Below are 22,972 nucleotides of genomic sequence, written 5' to 3'. Positions count from 1 at the left end.
TAATTGGCTCCCACAAATGCAATGTAGTGCTGTGTATTATACTCCTTGGTGTAGGTACTGTTCATATATCAGATACAGGTCCCCTCCCCTTATCAATAAGTTTCCAATAACTCACAATAAATTTGCCATCAGTCATTGCAGTGCTTATTGGAATTGTTCATGGTGAAGTCAGGTTTCTCAAAGATCAACACACCAGATATCATATAGTGTAGAAGTTCACTCTGGTAACAGGGTCAAATCTGTGATACAGTCTCCATCTAGAGTCGAGCAGGAGTAAACACAGATAAATGCAATAACAATAGGCAATGTTTTTGTTCATGCTTTTAAATAATTTGCTGGATTGTCCATTTCCTGTTTTGAATGGGTTGTACTAAACTCCATGTCTTCAGAAAAATCTTAATATTTTCTCCTGAGAGGATTCCATTTTCCATCTACAGCCATTAGAAGCTTTTGCTAAGCCAACAAAACAGAAGGAATATAAATATATATGTTTTCAAAATATTTTGTATGGTGATCAAAAAAGAAACATCTTAAAATGTGTGCATAACATTGTACAGAATATTTTGAGGTGAGGTGGTTGTGCATTCCTATCTTACTACAGGATCATTAGGGGGGTCACTCTACCTGAATAGAGCAGCAACAGGGTGTTACACATTGTTGGCACACAAGGCAACAGAGTAATCATTAACTTTGTCTTTGCTAGTCCTGACCATAGTTCCAAGGTGAGACTGCCTGACTGACTGATTTCTTTCTCTTCTTTTTTACTTCTTTTTTTCATGCCATACATGCTAAAGCCAGGCTTTACAGGTTTTGAGGCCAGAGGAGGTGATTTTTTTCCCAAAATCACCTTCACCTAGGTGAAGGTGAAAGTGAAAGCATTTGGATTACATACACTGCCTGGGCAGGCCAGCGTTCCTTAGAACTGCGTCAACTACGAAAACTGTTTCACAGGTGAGTGGCTGTGATTGTAATTTAATATATTTAAGTACAGCACAGCATATTTAAGTACAAGTAATGGACTTTCAAAATTAAATGCAGTCATAAGAAACATAATACAAGCAATACGATAATGTAAGCATGCTTATACTTGTTAAATGTGTCTTTGTTATGAAATGTAAACACACGGCAGCTCCGGAATTAGAATGAGAGAGAGTCTACAATCATGTCACTGTCTTAATTGTGTTGTTTCACAGACTGGATTTCGCATAACCACAGAAAAGCACCTTATATGGGCTAATGCAACTACACAGGAGCTATTGACATATTTTCATTAGAGTAGCCAGTGAATGAAGGGATGGATAATTATCAAATCAATATGGAGCTTTCTTTAGGACAACCCAGTCAGCTTTAATAATAACCATTTATCAAGACCCATTAAGACATATTTATGACTGATCAAGAATCTCAATGCTATGGGTAATGTTGTGATGGATTGTTCGCTCCTGTGGACATTTCTTCTTAGACAAAGCAACGAGTGTAGAAACGAAAGCAAACCACTGGGGCTTTCAGAACAGCGTCACATTTCCCCGATCTCAGAACTTCAAGAGAATTCTAACTCCTGAAAGTTCATTCTCTGCTTATTTGGGCAGGTTTGCACATGCCAAAGTTTAGTGTGCCACTGGAAAGGAGACATATGGATATGTGTGTGAAGGGCAAGCGATTTCAAGATCACTGGCCCCTATTTCCTCTATTTCCTCAAAGGGTTTTTGCACTCACCTGTATGCATTGCCATGTAATAATGATTTACAGGTAGCAGAGTAAAAGGTGAATCCACTGGGAACCTATGTGAAGGTAGACCTGTTGCTTTGCAAACTGCTCACTGATATGAAAACCTATGGTTGCTTTTAATGTGAGGATGTTTCTTTGGGATATTGACCAAACCAAAGCAGACGAAACAGGGAAGATGTGATAATGAATTTTAATATAGTAATGACAGTGTTACTATGGAATAAAATCACGGCTGCATCACAAACAAATACAGTCCCCGTGTGTGCAGTTAACATACTTTGCAGTGTCAGTGTGGAGACAGTCTTCACCTGCCCCACGTCATACAGGAACATACCACTGTTCCTCGTTACTACAAACACTGAGAGTGAAGGGTGGGGCCTATTCGTATGTGCAAAGACAAGGAGTTTACCTTAAAACTGAAACTTTGCTGGTTTATTTAACGCAGCAAGCGCTGGCAGTATGCAGTTTGTGAAAGACATGAGCTACCTCACTTTAAAGAAACAGCTTTTTTGTTAATTACCTCATTGGAAGGAGAGCTGTTAGACGTACAGTGGAGAACACAGAGGTTGAATAGAAATCGGGTTCAGTTGGGTTGACTGAAAACAAAGAATGCTTCATGAGGTTTTCTAGTGGCTTTTCTATGGTGGCCATCATATAAATGTCTAAATTGGGCATGCTTTGATCCAGATGGCATTTCAGAAATGAGGACACCTTGCCACTGTCTCTTGGCTTAGCCCTGCCAGGATATAACTTTGTAGGATGAATATTTAATTATCATTGTGTAAGCACGGTGTTGAAGATTAAGATCAGTAATATTTAATCACTGGAAATTAAAATAATATTAAGAAATCTGTACCTCTGTAATTGGTTTGCTGTTGTTCATTTTGTGACTGTTACAGCAGTGACTGCTAGAGGCCCAGCTGGAGTTTCCAGGCAGCATTGATGCTTAGTCTTTTATTCGTCACTGTCTCTGTGTTATGATACTGTCATGCTTGGGTTTCTTTGGTGTGAGCACACTTCTGACAACGTATTTCTGAGGATGTCAAAACAGTGTGAGTGTATCACATGAAATGATTTCACTTGACACATAATGGTCCTTGAGGATTATAAATCCAGACCTTATAAAATAACCCAACCAACCTACTAGATCTGTTTACTTACTCAGTCGTGACTTATCAGTGGAGGCATGATAATATTTTTTAGCAGGTGTCCCAGGGGATAAAAGGTATGGCGTACAGTAAATGTGTGTTTGTGTGTGTGTGTGTGTGTGTGTGTGTGTGCGTGTGTGTGTGTGTGTGTATGTACGTGTGTATGTGCCTGGTGCATATGCATGTATGCATACATGAACACACATCTGTTTTTTCCTGTATGCAAAGGTTTTAAGATATTGAAAGATGACCCAACTGTATTACCCAACACTACATTATCCAATAGCATATCTGCCCAAATTTTGGACACACTTGTAGAAAATGGAAAAAAAGCATTGTAGCACTCCTTAGTGGTGTGGCTCTCTTACCACATACAAGCTGTCCATTGAGATCCATTTACTTTTTCCTTATGTAACTGCTTAATTCTGAGCACCTCCTGTTTTTCCTGATCAGACCTACTGTGAGATCACGTGAGAAGTACCAGGGCCAGTCAATCTGTCGTAAAGGCGCTCCCTTACCCCATCCTCCCACAGCAAATGCCATGTTTGCAGTAAATAAAACTCAATCTCGTTTCTGCTGACATGCACAAGCGAGCGACCAGACCCACAGAACGTGTTTTCCTTTCATTGTTTGGGCCTGCTTGCGAACGCTCACGGGCAGTGCCTCTGACCGGCTCTCCGCTCACCCTTTCTGCTGACAGTGGCGGCCGAGGGCCAGACGACAGCTTCATGGCAGAGACGGGACAAGGCAACGCCAAGGCAGATGAGGCTAAGAGTCCGGAGGGTAAGGGGGTCGCCCCTGACCTTGAGAAGACCGAAAACGGGGAAGCGCAGGCCGACGGCACAGGAAAGAGGGAGAAGAAAATGGGGAAGATGATGTCCTTTAGAGAAAGCATGCGGCTGATAAAGGAGAAGAGCCCCCTGACCTCAAACAACAGGTCGTCGAAGGAAATACTCAACACTGAGAGGGCACTGGAGCGGAGTAATTCTGCAAGTACCCCTGAAAAGGACACACCGGCACCCGCTTCCCCAAGTAAGTCTCCCTTTAAGAATTTCCCTGTTGAATACCTTCAGTGAAGCCAGTTCATTCGCAAGTCAATCACTCAGCTGTTGGCCAAGGTCACTGTAAGCTGCAGGGATTCCAGTGACTGAAATCAGGATGTTATTGCGGTGTTGTGGGGCTTTACAATGACCTTCTGTTGTTTGCTCAGCCAGTCTGAAGGGGATTTTCATTACTGAACGCTGTGTAATGCAAAAAAGTGCATTTTTCTGCATTGTCTCTTTCCTTTCATATTGAAGTTGGGTCTTGATTTGGAAAACCACTGACAGAACCTCTTAGTATAGTACAAGCTGCTTGTTCCTCATTCAGTTTAACATTAAAATAATTTATTGGATTATAAATATCTGTGTTCATTTGTCTCAGACACAATAATGAGTCATGATTGCCTATTAAATGTCCATTTAAAAAGTTTGATGCAGTTTATCAGAATTCAGACTGGTAAAAGTTTCAGTTCGAAAGTGGGTTCACACACTGTGGACCTCATTTATTTTAGCTCAGCAGGTCTGTGTATTGTTTGGCTTGAGGCATGCAGTCCACTCCCCTCCCTCCCCTCAATCTAGGGCATCTCAGTATGGAAAGGGAGAGGGAATTACCCAGCCTGCACCTCTCCCTGTTCTCAGCCACAGGTGTGCGTCCTTCCTGCCGTCACGGCTGGTACATGCCATGTCAGCGTTGTACAGGGAAGGATATGAGTCTGTGCCATGCCATAAAGCCGTCAACGTTTCTTACTCAGTGGTTCTGCTTATTTCAGGGCCGAGCCCTGGGTCACCAATGCTCTCTCCTGTAAAGGCCCTGATGGGGGTCTTTAAGAAGGAAGGGGACAGTGCTGAGGGTTCACCACAGACCCGCAAGACTCATGGTCACTCCAGGTCTCAATCAGGTAGGTAGGACTCCATGTGAAGTTACGTTGGCTTTTTTCAGGCCTGTTTGTGTCTGTTCTCATGCATAATCTGGACCGTAGTCCTGTTAATCATTATTTATTGTGTTATAAATGAATAAAGGTATTACATGACAGAGGCATTTATTCAATAAAAATTTTGCTTGTTCTGGATACCCCACATTGCCACATTGCCTTCCAATTTGCTCTCCAAGATCCCACGCTTGCAGTAAGCAATGTACCGTCCAAGTCAGGGATCAGGCGCAGTTTGTGGCTGAGCAAGAAGGAAAAGGTGCCTAAACAGGAGCCGCTGCAGCCTGTCAGTGAGGTTGCGAGTGAGAAGTCTCTGGAGACGGCTGGGGTGGAGGAGACATATACAATCCCAGAGATCCCCCTCACACCTCTGTCAGGTGAGTCCTTTAACAGAGCCCTGTTACAGAGAGCACCCTCATGCATGCAGCTCAGATCACTGTACTGTTGTAAATTTTTGTGGATGCAAAAGCATCCCTCAGCTGTAAGCGCCATTTTGTTTTAGCAACAGAGCCCCAGAGATAGACATCTCCCTTGGCGCGTCTTGTAAATAGTCTTATGGGAGTCATGGGACAGAGGTGTAATGCAGGGCACAGCCTGCGGAGGAGAGCTTGTCCTGCAGAGTGCCTTATCCTCTGCGCTTTCTCAGTTATGCAGATCAACAAACTGATCGAGATGGAGGTGCTGGAGGAGGCCCACCTGAACCTGCTCTCCCTGCGGGAGGAGCTGAGGAGGGAGCAGGAAGCCGGTGGTGACGCGGCCTCCACTATGGATCTGGTAAACAAACAGAAAGACCTGGACCTCCTCTACCGCGCCCTGCGGGACAAGGTGAAGGACATCGTCAGGGACTCCAGCAAGCTGCCGTCGCGCAACAAGGAGCTGCTGGTGCACGTGGCCCGCATCATCCAGGAGGAGGAGAAGAGGGAGGGGAGTTCTGGCAGCGGGCAGGGGGGCTGGATGGACACCTGGAAGGAAGCGGTGCTGGAAGGGGTGCGGGCCAAAATCGGGAGCGTGCATCTGGACAGCAGGGAGCAGAACACCTCCTGGCTGGCTGTCCACCTAGGCCTGCTCGGCACTGCCATCGTGGAGGACCTGGAAAACGTGAAAAATGAACTGAAGGACTCCTACCCTCCCAGCTTTGATGTGTTCAACACTTATGTGGACTGTTATCATCAGGCCATTGCACAGCACCTAAAGAAAATCCTACAGCTAAAACTGGATTCAAAAGACCTCTACGCTCTGCTGGACTGGATCATCAATCGCTACGAGAGGTAAGTTCCCTTCCAGAGAATGTCGCCATTAAGAGGTAAACACTGGAATCATGGGAAAGGATTATCCAGCACAAAATATCTCTTCCAGCACATACACATGGTTCAGGAAAAGAAAACATCATTACCTGACACACCTTGTAATCTGGTACAAAGGGCATGTCAAAACATGAATTGTTTATGATTGCAGTAAACAGCAAGCTTTGGAAAAATTGTGTGCAAGTTGTTCAGTGGTTTTCTGTGGTCTGTAGTGAGAAGATCATGGGCAGTGTCACCCTGCAGCCAGACATGAGGGAAGATAACAAAGCCCTCTCACTGGAGCACGGTTTCCTGGACCGCATCAAAACAACCTACTTTGAACGTTTGAAGGTGAGACACACTCAGACCCTGGTCTGTGGGAGTGAAGAATCTGGAATATGACCAGAGTCTCAACCCTTGATATGAACACTGCCTAGTTGCAAACAAGATGTTACACTTGTTATGATTCGTCAAAGTAAATCAGAGATGAACCGTATTTTAAAAAATCAACACCCACTGGAATGATCACTTGTCATGTCTGCTTTCCAGCTTTTGAGCATGGTTTATGATGTTTTCTTCAGGAGGACGTAAGAACCAATTTAGGTAACTTGGTGAAGCTTGAATGTGATGACATGTGGAAAGAGAGGAAGAGACCAAGCATCGATGAAGGCTTCTATCATTCTGAAATCCCCATAGATATTTTGACGGTAATGTAGTTCATCATACTCAGAAAACAGGTTCATTTCTCTTTAGAACCTGTAGGGGGAGACAAATATCTTCCTTTCCTGGTATTGAAGTACTAATATCTAGAATTGGCAAACCTGTGTTTGTCTTGTCTTGTCTTGTTTCATAGGTTATTAAGCCATATGTGGTAAATTCCAAGAGAATCGACCCAAATCTGGAGAAGAAGGTTGTGTGTGCCTGTTCCGAGGAGCTGAAAGGGTTTCCCCAAAGGTAAAATCACACTCAGTACATCAACTTAGTCATCTAAAAAACAAAGGCTAAATGAAAACTGAGTAAAGAACTCAAAGTCTTAAGTGAAAACTGGATGTATGATATTGTGAACAGCACAAGCTTAGGCACCATATATCACTGTATGCGTTGTTGTAGCCATTTCACCTATCATCCTCTCCTCCTCTCCCTCTCCCTCCTTCCCTGCACAGGTTTGAGGCAGCGTTCAGACAGCAGAGTGAGACCTGGACTGACCACTCACTACAGGCCGAATACGAGATCACCTACATCAACAGCTTCACTGCCCTGAAGTGGGTTTTACCAATAATGCACTCAGTAAATGTGTACAATCCGGCTGTGCAAGACACAGCTAGATTCAAATGTGTGTGAATCAGAGCCAGTGTTTACTCGCTGATGTTAAACATCTGGACTTGCAGCGCAGCACAGGCAAAGTAGTCACATGGTTTCCCAGAAACCGTACTGCTTTCTATATTGGCCCTGGGGGAGCATGGGGAATTCATGCGGCATGCCATGCAGTATTATCCTAGGAATATCAATGGCATCCGTGTTTTTTTTTTTTCTTGCAAGTCTCAACCAGTGCTGCTCAGAGGAGAATGTGGTGGAGGAGCTAAAAATGGTCATTGATACTTACACCTATACAGTGTTCTGTAGATAATGCTATTTGTGTTGAAAATGTGTTATGTGACTAAAATTTCATTTAAAACTCAGAACCAGATACATTAGCAAAAAAAACTGATGCACTACTTAAAGCTATATGTACTGTGCCATTTTCCATGAGGAAACTAAAAAGGTACAGGGAAACTTATTGTGCAGCTAAAGTGAGCCAAGTTCTGGTAAAGGCTCCATACACAATTGTAAAAGCTTTTAAATCTATTATGAACGAACCTTGCCAAAATTATCCATTGACAATTAAGCATATGAATCTGGCAAATGTTTGACTTAAAGAGAGGTTCAGGACACAAACCTATGGTTCCATGTTTGTCTTCCCCAGGGAGCAGATGGAGGTGTTCAGAGACAGCAGCCCAGAGCAGGTGGAACAGCTGGGGAAGGAAATGGAGGCTGTAGTCAGCAGACTGGGCCAGTGTCTGCTGGAGCGGTATAAAGCAGAAATCAGGGTGAGGGAAGGACACACAGCTCTTTATCGCTAACCCTGACCCTGGCTGGACAAACAGTGTGATGTCCTGCTTGTTGACACTTGCTGGCTTTCCGTCTCCTGGGTTTTACTTCTCAGAATGGACAGTGCAAGCAAGGGGTTTTTTTTCACTTCCACCTTGAGAGGAATGTTGAAGTGTTTTCATATGTTGCATACTATTAAAAACCACCTTCCATATTCTAAGACAGAAAAATTCTGACCTCACAGCGGTGCTCTGCTTGTATGGGGCAGTGCTTAAAAACAACATGGGGTGTTATGTCCAAATGCATATTTTGTCAGAGGTTGCAGAGGCAAATGTCAGGTTCAACACAGTGTGTCTGAGCGCTCATCCTTTAGGTATGACTCATTGCTGTCATTACAGGGTTATATCTGCAGCTTTCCTTCCCTTCCACCTCACGGCCTTCTATATATTAATTCACTTATTGATTTAACTTGATTTAACGACTATTTAACAAGGTAGAACCAATGTGATTGAAACAGCTTTATTAAGAAAAACCTGGTCCATAATACCAGTAATATTTACATAAACATGAAACACAAACACATTAGTGACAGACAAATAACAATATATGGTATACTTTCTGGACTAAACAGAAAGTATACCAAAAATCAAACTAAAGGTATTAAAATCCAATATATGTATAGTCATTAGAAAATCAGTCAAGTGTATTAAAATGCACATCAGTTTACTCAATGACCAGGACTGGAATGTTGCAAAATGTCCCAGAATACAGCAAAGCGTGTAACATACTGTGTCCGTGTCATGCAATTCTGCCCACTTAGCAGTTCTGATAGATAGCCTATATGGCATTGCATCACACATTACTAAGACTGTGTCAATGTCAGCCCTTCCTCAGAAGAATGATGACCAGGAAGTGGCTCTCCACAGATGAAGACTTCAAAGGCATCGTGAACAGCACAAAGAGGTTGTCCAATCTCTGCGGAGGGATGAAGCCCCCCTATGTGCAGGTGAGAGGGAGGGGAATTTTACCTCAAGCACTCCAAGTGCTCTCTTTGGACGCCTTATTTAATAAGTGCTTGAAATCACTTTCGCGAATCAGGCTTATGCTATTATTAAGACTTCCACAGTGTCGACTGTAAATTCTGCCTCTTTAAAGTAGTTGAAGAATTTTAATGCCATTTCCTGCCTCTGAATTTATCTCATGGAAATACACCCTGTTTCAGCACTTCCGCTACATACATAATAGGCCTTACACAATAAACACACATTCATTGAGTCTTCACACAAATGCCATTGTAGTTTTAATGCCACCAGAATGTATTGAAAGCTCAATAACATAATATATAAAACTAAAAACATCTACATAAAATTGATACAAACACTGAAAAGTTGTTGTCAAACCTATTTGTAATTCAACAGGTATTATTCAATTCAATCTATATTATAACAGGCTTCTATATTAGATCTTCAAAACCATACAATGTATTTAATTTATCTAAACCATGTTTTCCCTGCGGATACAAATGGAATCAAGTTGTGTCTTAACTGTGTCTGCGTGCAGCTTCTGTGTCACAAAAAGGAAGTGCACTGCAGGTCCTGTTTTTTGTGTTGACAGTAGGGTTTCCATGGTGGGGTGTGACAGGATGCGCGGAGTGTCTCTCAGATGGTTGACAGGAAATCATGAGAGATCCCTAGGTGTGTCATAAGACAGTTGCAAAAACATGAAACATGAAGGCTTACGGAGCAAAACACAAGTATTTAGAACTGCTCGCGCTTTCCCCCATTTTCTTTTACTTCAGTTTGTTTTCGCACAGCTGACAACTGGTATTTAAGTTCAGCCATTCTTTCACCAGTCCAATCCAAGTTTCCAGTCTTTTCAGTCCTAGATCTTCTCCCTGATTCTTTTAGCAAATATCCCTTATACTATGACATTAAATCCAAGCAATTCTCGTTTACACCAAAATAGTCTTTTACCAGGCTTGCGAAAATATTGATATTGTGCCAGTGTAATTGCTTTTTTTCCACATAAAGAGACTGCTGCAGACCCGTTCTTGTGTGAGATTGTTCTTATAGTCTCGTGTGCTATAGATCTGCGTTGAGTAAGATCCCAAATTTTCTATACTGTGGAACAAACTGTCACACTCTTGAGTTAAAAATAAAATGTATTCAAAAATGCGCCAAGGAGAGATACATCCACACCACACAAGTCGGATGGCTCTCTCAGCAAAGCAGGTTACAAGGTTGCCTTATATAGCATATCATACTTTATGCACCATGGAAGCTTAAATGAACCACAAGGTCAGTCTGTGCAAGGCGTCCAAAGTGGTGCATTACATGAATAAACAAAGACATTATTTTCCTTACAGATGTCACATTCTAATTGAGAATATGACAGTCCATGTGCGTGTAACTCTCCCATGCTTAAATAAGCACATTATCACATTCATTAGGCCTAGCATTCCATAGTTCACACAGCAATGATATTTCACACAACAAAAAATACAGAAGCGATTGCCTATTCCGAGCCCCTGTGTTTTTTGATACAGCAAATTCTAATTTGGCAGTTAATTTTCCAGCAACAGCTGGTCCAGACAAGCTTCACATTTGTACTCAACATCAGTACAGTGTACATTTTTGGCTTCCTTTTGTTTATCCAAATCTGTTTGTGTATCAGACATTTGTGAACGAGGTGCAGTATTACGTGGTGAAGGAGTACATCTCTCAGCTGATGAAAAACAACTATTCCTGCAAGAACGGTAAGAATGTGGATGCAGCAGCCAAGATGAAGAACCAGTGGGAAGAGCTGCAGGGTCTCTTTGAGGAACTGGTGAGTGCATCTGCCTGTCCCCAAAGTTTCTAGCTACACGCTGGACGTACGCACACTCACACAGTTCTAACAGTGTTAACACATTCGCATGCTGAACCATAGACTAATGCATTTACAGTACCAGTCAAAAGTTTTGATACAACTACTCATAGAAGGGTTTTTCTTTATTTTTACTATTTTCCACATTTTAGAATAATAGCAGACATCAAAACAATGAAATAACACTAATACAAGTCTGCAGTGACCAAATTGAAAGTATCTTATATTTTAGATTCTTCAAAGTAGCCAGAAAATATTTTTTAAAAATGTTTGGAAAGAAATTCAGACATAGGAATCAACTTATATTTGTCTAAGAAACAAATTTCAAGCATTTAGCATAAGCCTTGAGATCAAAATGTCTTTGAATTCCCATTATCATAATCAGGTGTGTCCCTTTTGACTGGTACTGGATACCTGTTCATTAAAAGACATTTGCACTGGATATAAATTAAATATTGAAGACTCTGCAGGCATGGGGACAGACAGCCCTTAAATCAACAGCAACAAATACCTTACCATGGGAAAATAAGATCAGGGCCATCATAAATTGTGTCATGGACAGTGCACAGATTGCATGCATTCTTCTTCTAGAAATCAACATCTGATTGGCTCGAGCCCATTGGAGAGCATCTGTGTAACATCATTGGACAGAAAAACAAAAAGGAGATAAAGAACAGCCTGCAGCCTCTACTCAGAGACTACCCTGACTTCAGGTACATGTCACGGCACTCTCATACTCAAGGTCCTGGGATATGTGGAGGATTTGTTTTATCTAACGGTGAGAAAGTTTACAGGATTGCCCCTCAGGTCAAACCACTGAGAATCAGCCTGCAGCCTCCCTGCTCTCTGGAATTAAGAGTCCTGCTTAAATTTTGACCAGGCATTGCAATTCTTAGGAAGTTGTTAACCGATGTGCAGCAAGCATATCTGACACACTGTGCACATTAGCTCTGCCAGAATAGTTGGACCCAGGGCTGACGCACCACATGACTTCTGAAATCAGGGATTTACCATATGAGTCACCTTGTGATGTGGCTGTGATTCTTACTGTGCCTAATTTTACAAAGCCTGCTGTTTTCTTGTTAGTGTGCTTAGAGATTTGAAAGTGCAGAACATAACAGCAGAATATATAATCTCCTAGCTTGTTTTTTATTTCCATTTATTATGCTTCCTTTTGCTGGTTTCTGTATTTAGTCTTCTCTCCATAACTCAGTGAGCTCCTAATCTTCCAAACTTGCGTGCACCCATGTAGTAACTAACATAAATTTTCCCCTCTGTCTGCCAGAGCTGGGAAGTGAGTACAGGTCTTTAAAAAAGTCCCTCATTCAGCGTTATTTGGCTGGAGCAGTGGCCAGAAGCAGATTTGTGTATGTGTTGTTATTTCTGTCTAGCCCCATTGGCAGTCCTCCTCTGGCTTTTACCCAGACACAAAACTTTATTTCACTGTACAAAAGACCCCCTTCCCTCTCTGAGCAAGCAGGCGACGCATGTCTCAGACTCTGGTGTGTGTCATAATGGAAAATCCGATGAAAAGTCAGGAGTAGGGAGAGGAATGTGGGCGGGGGAAACAGCGCGCATTTCCACCCGGAATAAATGGGGTCACTGACTCCCGGGGAGGGACTTCCACAGAACGGGATTGTGGGGTGCGTTTTCCAGGACTTTCCTGTAGCATTCCTGGAAACTCTGCAGTGGGCTTTCCCTCTATCCCTGTCTGCAATAGCAATTAACATGCTGTACACCACTCGCGTTTCAGGACAGCGCTGTGCTGCTGTGCCACTTCCTGTGCTCTCACAGGCTGCAGCACTAATTAGAAGTCCTCCTACAGGAGACGTGCAAACAGCAGTTGTGCTCCTACTAACAGACAGAGATGCACGTCTCTATCATGACATAGTGTCACAGTATAAGTTTTGCTTGAATCCTTAACTTTCTCCAAAAATGAATCTAAAATCGGGTAGATTTAAATTATTCTTAGTTAAACACAATGCTCAGTGTTCATGCAGAAGTGGAAAGGTCTGGCTGTTGAAAAGCAGAAGTACTGCCAGTATTCCAATCACTTCCAATCTAACAACTCTTCAGTCAGAAGGGGGGAAGTAATTACTGAAATCAGTTACATGGGAAGTCCTTCTAACTTTTGAAGGCTAGAGTTTTCCATTTATATATTCATTCAAATGGAACTTCCCTGAGATCTGAGGGATTTGGGTAAAGATCTAGATTGCAATAGTGAATATTGTGGAGAGTGAACAGGAATATAATCTGCAGCTGATTTCACTTTCACTTACCCACAGTAATAAAGAGCGCCCTTACTTGGGAAAATGTCTTTAAAAGGATCGTACAATGTGTGCAGCATCAGAAATCTCAAACCGTCCTGAATTTATACAAAAGTACATCAATTAAATGCGCTTATCTTTTTCACAAAATAGCATGTGACAGTAAGGAAATTGAAAGCCTGTTAGAGGCGTGTTTTCTGTTGAGTCTGGCTCTAAATAGAGCTTAATTACAAGCTTTCATCACCCAAACAGCGCGCCGTGGAAATTCCCTTGTTGTCCCCGTCGTTTGCAATACTGCAAAAACATGCAATGTCATTTCCATAACTGCCAAAATAGCGTGACATCAAGCGTGTTTGGCTTGTCTGGGCTTGAAGCTTGGCATTTTACTTTCTCTTTCCAGCAAGAAGCACCTGGCGGCCGTGCTGTCCTTCCGGGGGATGGTGAGGGGCCGGGAGAGGCAGCTGATTCTGCGCCGGGTCAGGGAGCTGAAGCAGAGCGCGGGGGACTCTGGCGACGTGAGCCGAGCCCTCTTCAGCGACATGCAGGTCACTGTCAACACAGACTGCCTGGCCAGAGTGCCTTTCTTCTGCCTGCCCCCTTGCCTCTCTGACAGCTAATTACACGTTTGCGTCTGCACGTGTTCCAGAATGGATGTTGAAATTGGCCATGAGAATAAAAATGGAGGGGAAGCAGGGTGGAGCCCTGATGGAGGCACCACCATAATGTTGTCCACGCCACTTTGTACTGCTGAACCGGAAAATGTGCGACCGATAAAGCGTGATTGGCCTGGTGATGTGGCACCATGCTGAATGTAACTAAATGTATGCAGCTGATGTATGGCTGCAAAAGGTACTTTCCAGATTGGGTGCTGTACAAACTGATTGCTGGATTGCATGAACCCCCACCCTGTTTAAAGGGGGGAATCCCACCCTCACCTGCTATGGGGCTCCAAATCTCCATCGGCTCATTTTCTTCCACACGGTTCAGCAACCTTCCAATGTGAATGTGGGGAAGTTTTCTGAATACTCCCCCACGAACAGGAATATTCCAAGCCTCTTTGAGTGATTGCTGTCTCTGTCAGTCTGTTTTGTTAAGTGTTTCCAAGGTTCTTTTATTAAAAAACACTTCACAGATGATTCATAATTTTGTGTAAATATCTCTAAAAGTCTTAAATATTTCTTTCAGTGGGCATAATAGAGCTCCAATTCTCTCCTCCTGTGACTATTTACTTACAGCTGTCACCATTCCACTTATGCATCTGATTCCTTGTGATGTGTTGCAATTAAGAATCTATACCCATCGGATAACAGTCATACTAACCATATACATCTAATAAAACATGAACATACAGTTAAGTTCTCGTAGGATATGTAGTGTGGCATAATTCTATACACAGACAGGACTTTCCTTCACAAGGAGACAGAAGCAGACTTTTAATATGTTATTCATAGGTGACACTTTCCATTATTGGACTTACATCACATTCTATTACATGCATTTAGCAGATGTGCTTATCCAGAGCAACTTCCAGTGCCAGAAAACAAGAAGCCCATACCAACATGCCTATGAACAGGAACATATCTGTCCAAGAATAAGCTGTAGGGATGCACGATATTGCTAAGTTAATCGCTTGTGGTTGACCTGGCAGAATGACAGGACCTCAGATGCTAGGCGTTTCCGTAAACACCACCCTACAGGATAATGCTTATCTGTTTACATCCATGCTTCAGCCCATGGTCTTCCCCTTATTTATAATGTAAACTGTATTAGTATTATGCAAAGAATTTGCTGGGTGTTTACCCTGTATGCATGTTTTAAAGACGTAGTGAAAGTTGTCATGGTTGATGTACAGGTTGAGGTCAGAGGTTTGGCCATGGAGCCTTGGGCTGTCTTGAATTAGGCTGACTTTCTGCAACAATGACTGCCTTTATAGTTTGTAGGCTTGCCAGCCACTGCTTGCATTAAACATTTTAATTTATTTTGTTCAATACACTATAGTGTGGTACCATTGCGATAGCTGGGGATGACAGAACTACTAGTTGTGAGAAGAGTATATTCATTACCTTGCCAAATAGGCTAAAACTTCTAGAATCAAAATAGCTGGAATTATGCCAAAATAGAATAGGCCATCTCACTGGAGGTTATTACATATGATACTCTCGCTATTTCAACTTTTTACAGTTAGCTGAAACGAGAAGACATTTTCACGCTAAAAATATGGCATAAGGGAAAGGCTAAAACTGGTTTTGTTTCAAGAGTGCAAGAGTACATGAAAGTGCTTGAGGAGGCCTAAAGTGAATTAAATGTAAGATATCTCTAAGATGTTGTGCATGAATACATATTCTCTTGTCACAAATGTCTGTCAAATATATTAAATATTTTTCAAAGGAAAGCAACTGGAAAACAATGCTGCTTTTGTTGTTTTTCATGACATTAAGGGGAAAAAAAACTTTAGGAGTTCAGGTAAAATATGACTTCATTCCAAGTTACCTTACTTTTTGTTGATTAGTATATGTTCTCTTGTATGTGTATTTGGCCTCACATCTCTGTTATTCTTATATGTCGCTAATGTGAGTATATATTTCAAACTGCTTGTTTATTTTTTTTCCACACAACAAATCTACATTAAAGGTGAAATATGTGGCAGGAGTTGGAATATCAGAATTTGAAGCGCATTTGTGTTGTTTTCAGCAAGAATTTTGAAAAGTAATTTCCTTCAAACTGAAAATATTTGGATACACATGAGCCTAGCTGTTCTTGACTGGACTATCATTCTGAAATAAACATTACCTGTCGTACTGCAAAAAAAAACCTAGTCTTCTTCAATCAATGCATGACTTTATGGTAATCTCTGCTTGTTTGACATCCATCTGTAAAAAGCATCAGAACAGTAAATAAATGTATTTTATGATGTCACACCAGGTGCACATTGGGTACTGTAGCTGTGTTACTAAATGACCATTTGGTCTGTTCCTTGTAAAATGGAGAACAGATAAGTGCAAAGGGCACAGAGTTGGTTTCCTCTATGCATTGGTTTCTAGAAAGGTTGTATAAAAATCACCACAACCTATCAAAAGAAAATCAGAGGGTGTTTAGTCCATGTAGTAATTTTATGCCCAGGTTTGGCCTCTACTGGGGGTATAAATGATCAACAGGGACTATTTTTAATGAGGCATCCAGGCAGACACAAAGCAATGTTACAAAATACAGAGGACATCTTGTTAACATGCACATTGCTAAGATAAACGCTTACGGAAATGAAGTCAGACTCATGCATCATACATCAGGGCACAGGCACGGGCTCAAATGCAGACCAGGCATATTCAGGTTGCAAGCGGCTTTATTAGAATCGCAGGGCAAGCTCGTGGTGGCAGAACAGGCAGGCAAATCAGGCTACCAAGGGGCAGGAATCAAAACAGGAACAGGCTGGGTCAAAACCCAGCAGGCAGACAGATCAGGCAACCAAGGCAGGACGGCAGGCAGGGACAAGGTAGGCAGTCAGGCAGGAGTCAGGAGTCAGCACAGGATCAGCAACACAAGTTAACAGGCATGTACACAACAGGGAAAACACTGAGACAAACTGGCAACAAGACAGAGACAAGTAGGGTATATAAAGGGCTGGGCTGATGAGGAGATGGGATGCAGGTGGGCAGGCAGGCAGGTGGAGGTGATCAGGAAATCAGGTGGGCGGGGACAGGGCGGAGAGCGGGGCAGGGCCGGAACACATGGGAACAGTAAACAAAAGCACATGGACAACACTGACAGACAGGGAGAACACAAAAACAACAGCTAGGGGGCCAAAGTACTGACATGATGAGCATAAAAATGATGACCCTTAAGCATGCCTCTCAGACAACTACACTGCTGTTAGAAATAGTACCAATGCAACTTCCTTAGGGCATTCTGGTAATCCAACCAATTGGATTCAGAATGTGTATTCTGATTAATGTGACCAGTTAAGCACTGCGGGTGCTCTGCAAAAACTCAGTACCTGACAGAAGTGACACTTATGCATGACGCACACTGGAAGTCATGTATCTGTATGTTACCTAAATAAGGATCACCTTAAGTAATATATGGCCTCAAGGCAATATTTTTCATGTGTCATCTGAGCTGCAAATTGCAACAATATGTTTTATTGGAAACACATGATATGTATGATATATTAACTGTCCTTTCCTTGCCCCCACCCCCACAACACACCCTACCCACAGCTCACTGCCCGCATCTTCATAACCCCTTTGACCAAATGGAAGAGAAGCAATAAATAATGGCATACACCAAAGCACATTACAAAATACCTTTCGAAAATACTGAAGAAATTCACTGAGAACTTCCTATGAAGTACCAAAATTCAGCAACAAAGATAAGGGATACATGGGTGGAGCTGCAGTAGCTCTTCAAAGAACTGATAAGTTTTTAGTCTTTTGAGGTGCCACTGATATTTACATGCAAGTTGTACATGCAAGTTCCAAATGCCAGCACCAGAAGCAGTATTTTCATGGGTAATTACATCAACAGCTGGCTGCAGACAGTAGCTCTGTCTAAGGACCATCAACTTCAAATTTTCTTCCTTCCTTGCCTAATAAACCTTTCTTCTTTTGAGCACATGTCAGCACTCTGATTTTAAGTGACAGAGTACATATCTGACTACATATTTCCCATTGAACTATGGGAAAGAACATATTCCTGATCTCTTTTGTTGTTAGAACAATCAACATTATTCTTCATGATTTCCCCCTATTGCGCACAACTAAGAAGGTTTAGGTCACAGTGGAGGAGAGAATGGCACAGCGCATTTGAGTGCAGCTGACAGGTGACAGGGTGTGTTTTGAATCTACCTCTATTACTAGCATCTATATTGAAAGAGCAGCTGGCTTCAGGTCACTGGAACCTTGTATGATCAACTGATAGAAATCACTGATATCATTTGAAAGCAATGGGTTTTTACACCTGAACCTACGCTGTTTTTGGATTGTGAAGAAAGGCCTTGGCAGTATATTTTTCTCACATAAAACCTCCTGCAGGTCTGCCATCTCCTGTGATGTTGTGAAAAAGGAACAGGTCAAATTCAGCCTATTAAATTAGGCAATGGAAACTAAACCACAAAGTGCATTTTTTGAGTCTTCCCTCTCTGAAGGAGAAGTGGGTAGTTTTGTTTTCTCTGTTCTTTGACTACAGTACTTGCACAATATTCATGTATTCAATAATGTAAGACAGGTTTTTATCTCAACACCGATTGCTAACTTATGCTCTTGAATTCAACAACACACTATTTCCCTTCACTAAACTAATTATCAAAAAACATAAAGCAGCTTTTCCTTTATTACTCTTTTGTTACAGGGATGCATCATCATCAGACTTCATAGAATACGAAACATTACTGTAATTCCTCAAAGCTGGCAGTGCAGAGGCTGGCCTGTGGCAAACCACAAACTGTAGGCCACATTCCAGGCAGAGCTATGTCCATTGAGCAATGTGATGAATGTCTCATCTTTAACATGAGTAAGCTTGGTATTTATTCTTTTTTTTCAAATGTAACACTCAATACTGACTTTTATTTTCATATTCCAAAATAATCAACATGTATTTATAGAACACTATTCAGAGGTTTCTCTCTTTCTCTTAAAACAATTTTCAGTCACCTGTACTTTTAACATAAAACATCAGACAAAACACAATACATTAAATCCAATTTTCAATTGCTAGATTATTTCCATTTTGAAGGATTGCTTCCCAACCACATAAGCCCTCTCCCAGGATGTAGCCTATATTAATAGAAGAACAGCTTGCATGATATTTGTAAATTGCTTTCATTAACTCATCCTGAAAGTGGAAAATAGAAATATATGTTATGCCTCAGGTAAAAAAAGGAAGAGGAACTTGAGGTTTCAGGTTCCCCAGTTTCTTGCATTTAGTTTCTTTATCATTTGAAAACAACTGCTCCAACACCAGCAATTAAATTGAAAGAAGATCTGAAAATTAAAAAAAAAAAAACAATTCGAGGTACTTAATGTCATGGAGGTTCTAAACCAACTGAAAAACTAAGGAGTTGATTTTCAAACACTTTTTGATACGGTTTTTAATCAGTTAGTTTTATGAAAACTAAGCAGTAAACTAACTTTATGTCGGTATAAATTGAACCATGCCCAAATATGACTGAATAATCTATCCACTCAACCTGTGAAATGGGGCCCGTGTCAAACACGCGCTTCTCACACTTCAGCTTCGGATGGCTGACGAGAGGGACGCAGTCACACGGTGTGATATCGCCCTGCAGGCTCCGGGAAGCCACTGGGCCTGTCACATTCCACTGTTACAGAGGGCAGAGGACAGAACACTGCAGGCATACGTGTGGCACGCTTCCATATGAGAACAAGTCAGTCCTGCATCTCCTTTTTGCCAGCCAAGGACAAGAGCAAAGCACTGGAAACGGAAAGCTATGCAGCACACGCACATTCTGACTGTTCACTGGGAATCTCTGTCTCATTCAGCCACAAGACTGACAAAGCCCAGTCGAGTCAGGCCGTTGTTTACACATTAAAATGAGAGAGATGTCCAAGATGTCCCCAAGATATGGGGACTCTCTCTCACTGCCTCACAAGTGTTTTTTCTTTTCAATTTCTTCAGTCATTTATATTTATAAAACAACTCCAGCCCTTGTGAACTGCCTACCTCTCCAAAAGCAGAAATGAAATGTCAATTTCTTCTGCTGTCTTGAGACTTTGTTTTGAATTATTGTTTTTTCGTTTATTATTGACTTATATCAGAGATTTGATAGCAATTTTGTATTTTTCCCAAAGACAACACAAAAGGAAATCAGTGACATGTGACACCGCGCCCAAGTCTGTTCCACAGAGCTAAAGCTGAATAGCACTTTGTTCAGCCTGCTTATGTTTCTTGTTATTATATTTTTCCTCTGGGAAAATATGAGCATGCTTGTCTCAATATATCTACCAGCTGTGCCCATTGTTTTCCTTCACATGGTGCACCATAGGTGATCATGTGTGGCAGCTTTCCTCTGATTGTCTGTGATATCTTTTTAAAGCCATGCAGAGACACGGTACACTCATTATATTCCACACACATGGTGGGTGAAACAAAATGGAAGACTCCACTAGTCAACAAAGTGACATTTCACTCTTTACTCCAACACAATGTGATACATGAACTACATTGTATCCTTCCAACAATGACATTTCCTTAGCACTTAGAACTGTGTAGCTAGACCTTGTTCTGCTTTCACATTTTTAAATATGTACTAAAAACTGTGTTATGTATTATTTTAGGTAATTTCCACAGTGAAGAAATAATGTATTTCGTGTTCCTTCTTCTCAGTGCGGTACTTGTCTCTTACATTGTTGTAGCTCAGTGGTAATTCCTGCTGTGCACCACGCAAATGGTCTAGGTTGCAGGGAGACCTTAACACATCCACAGGTACACAATCAATGCTTTCCCACCATAAAACTCCCCTGACGAAGATGCCGAGCATATTTTGCAGCAGTACTCGGTAGTTGCTAGGACACATTAGCGCTGAGGGACAGAATTCTTGATATTGACTAAGTCCCACACATCAAGGACGCAGGCGCCCATGTGTGCCACTAGTTCTACGTGCAGTAACCGGCACCAGCGTGGTGGAGGAATGTGCAGAGTGGATAACCCCCTTGAAAACATCTCTGAGTGAGCGTCCGCACAGCACGCATGATGGATGTCAGGCCAAGGGGGGTACTTAACAGACTGCGTTTCGCACACAAAATGAAAAGATAACAAGTGAAACCACTCAAGGAAAGCCTGGGTATTGTTTTGCTATGCTCTTGTGTAATAAAATGGGAGTAGGAGGCTTACCCTTTAAAACAGCTAAGAGGGAATTTCTTGCCCAATGCAAGAAATTTATTCTTCATTTAAAGTCTGAATAGCATGCAAGCAGAATCTGCTTATCTATGACACTGTTTCGTTTGCTACTGATCCAAAATTATGCCTGATGAATGGTGAATGCCTGTTTATACAGAGGTACTAAAACCCTCATGTCTAAGTTACGCTTTCAATACAAGAAGAGAATTTTTTTTTTTTTTCAGAATCCAGCAGCTTCCCATTTCAAACAGAGCAACATTTCTCTTCTAATATTAATGAGATATATCAATGTCTTTTACTGCACTGCCAGGGGGTGTGTGGGAAGCTCTGGTTGCCTTGCTTGAATGGTCCACTGAGAAATTCACAGTGTTCTGATGAGAGCACATATAAGGTCAAAACATAAATCAGACCTGACATATGATTCAATAAATCACAATAGTATGGAGCAACAGTGTGTATTTCATTCTTTATTCTGAGTTATCCTGTTGGCAACTTTCTACATATCCTCCATCAACAGCATTGTGCAAAACACATTGTGATCATACTATTTCTTCAGGGCGCAGTGAATCAATAAAAAGGTATGCCCTATGTTTGAATGTGGTCGAGATCTCATTCATCCTCTTCTTGGCTTCTGTTCAACACTGCATTATCTTTTTGCGGTAAATTTCAATACAACCCAAATGGCAATCAGGTCTCTTTCCCAGAAGTGGTTCCAGCGAGAGGAGTTTCCCAGTGCCAAACAGGTCAAAAGACTGCATATCCTCTCAAACTCCTACACGTTATTGCTCCATTCCTAAATGAGGAAATGGGCAGTTGACGGCCTTGCCCAGCACAGATAATGTAAACTAGACGAAGACACTTCAAATAGGTAATAAAAATAAACGAGCGGAGCACAGATGAAAGCAATTTGTTCTCTGACAGTATTTGGATGTTTTTTTTTTTTTTTTTTCAGGATACGCTGGCTGCCGGAGGTGTGTGTGAGAGAGCACTGCTGCTCAGCCGCTTTTCGCTTTCCCAGCAATGTGAGATTAATGCCAAGCCTGAGCAACAATCTCATTACCTACAGCATACCAAATCTGTGTCTGAGCCTTAAAGAAGACATACAAATCTTTCAGCAGTACAGTACTGCCTCAAGCATCAACTATCTCAAGAATGGTAATTATGGTCATAACCAACAAAAGGACAATGTAGAAACAGACACCTACAACACTACAACTTGATCATTACACTCATAATCAAATGCACGTTGCATAGCTAAAATGAACGTTTGTGTTAAATATGAGTAGTGTGGAAAAGACTGTTCAGAAAAAAGGAAAAATGAGAAAGCAAAAAGCAGAAGAATATCCCGTGTTATCGTCACGTATTTGTGATTTGAGAATTCATGACTTTCCAAAATGATTCAACATATTTACAGTGGGTTGGAAACAGTGGGTTGGAAACATTGTCAGCGCTAGCACAGTGAGAGTGTTGTCAGATAGTAACTCAAACCTTCATTAATGGATACCTAAAGAGGTACTTGTATAAAACCTAAAATTCTCCACTTTAACAGGAAAAGGAAGAAAGTAGATCCTAATGATTAATGATTAATGATCCTAAGTTGATGTAAAGGGTTTGTTATGACCATCTAAAAGTCAGAGAACTTCCCCTTCAGAGGGTCTGCCTGTCTCTCTGAGTCACATGACCTGAGCCATAAATCACCCAGCAAACCATGAAAAGCTTTGGACCAGTTGAAAAGGGGCCAGTGTAGGAGAGTCCCATTCCATAGCTGAGAAG

The 22,972-nt window shown here is 41.8% G+C and overlaps 1 protein-coding gene across 1 annotated transcript; it reads left to right on the top strand.

The window, feature by feature from the left end:
* Nucleotides 1-728: 728 nt before the first annotated feature.
* On the top strand, nt 729-16,144 carry exoc3l4 (exocyst complex component 3-like 4). Its single transcript, XM_036543059.1, has 14 exons — nt 729-951; nt 3,577-3,908; nt 4,687-4,815; nt 5,028-5,222; nt 5,492-6,113; nt 6,362-6,479; nt 6,710-6,835; nt 6,982-7,082; nt 7,292-7,390; nt 8,092-8,215; nt 9,100-9,222; nt 10,890-11,042; nt 11,673-11,794; nt 13,749-16,144. Exons 2-14 carry the CDS (start codon nt 3,605-3,607, stop codon nt 13,963-13,965), a joined length of 2,433 nt encoding a protein of 810 aa, XP_036398952.1. The 5' UTR covers nt 729-951; nt 3,577-3,604; the 3' UTR covers nt 13,966-16,144.
* Nucleotides 16,145-22,972: the final 6,828 nt, after the last annotated feature.

The sequence above is a fragment of the Megalops cyprinoides genome, chromosome 12 (genome assembly GCF_013368585.1).
Source record: "Megalops cyprinoides isolate fMegCyp1 chromosome 12, fMegCyp1.pri, whole genome shotgun sequence".
Taxonomy (NCBI): Eukaryota; Metazoa; Chordata; class Actinopteri; order Elopiformes; family Megalopidae; genus Megalops; species Megalops cyprinoides.
This window is presented reverse-complemented; position numbering and strand designations above follow the sequence as displayed.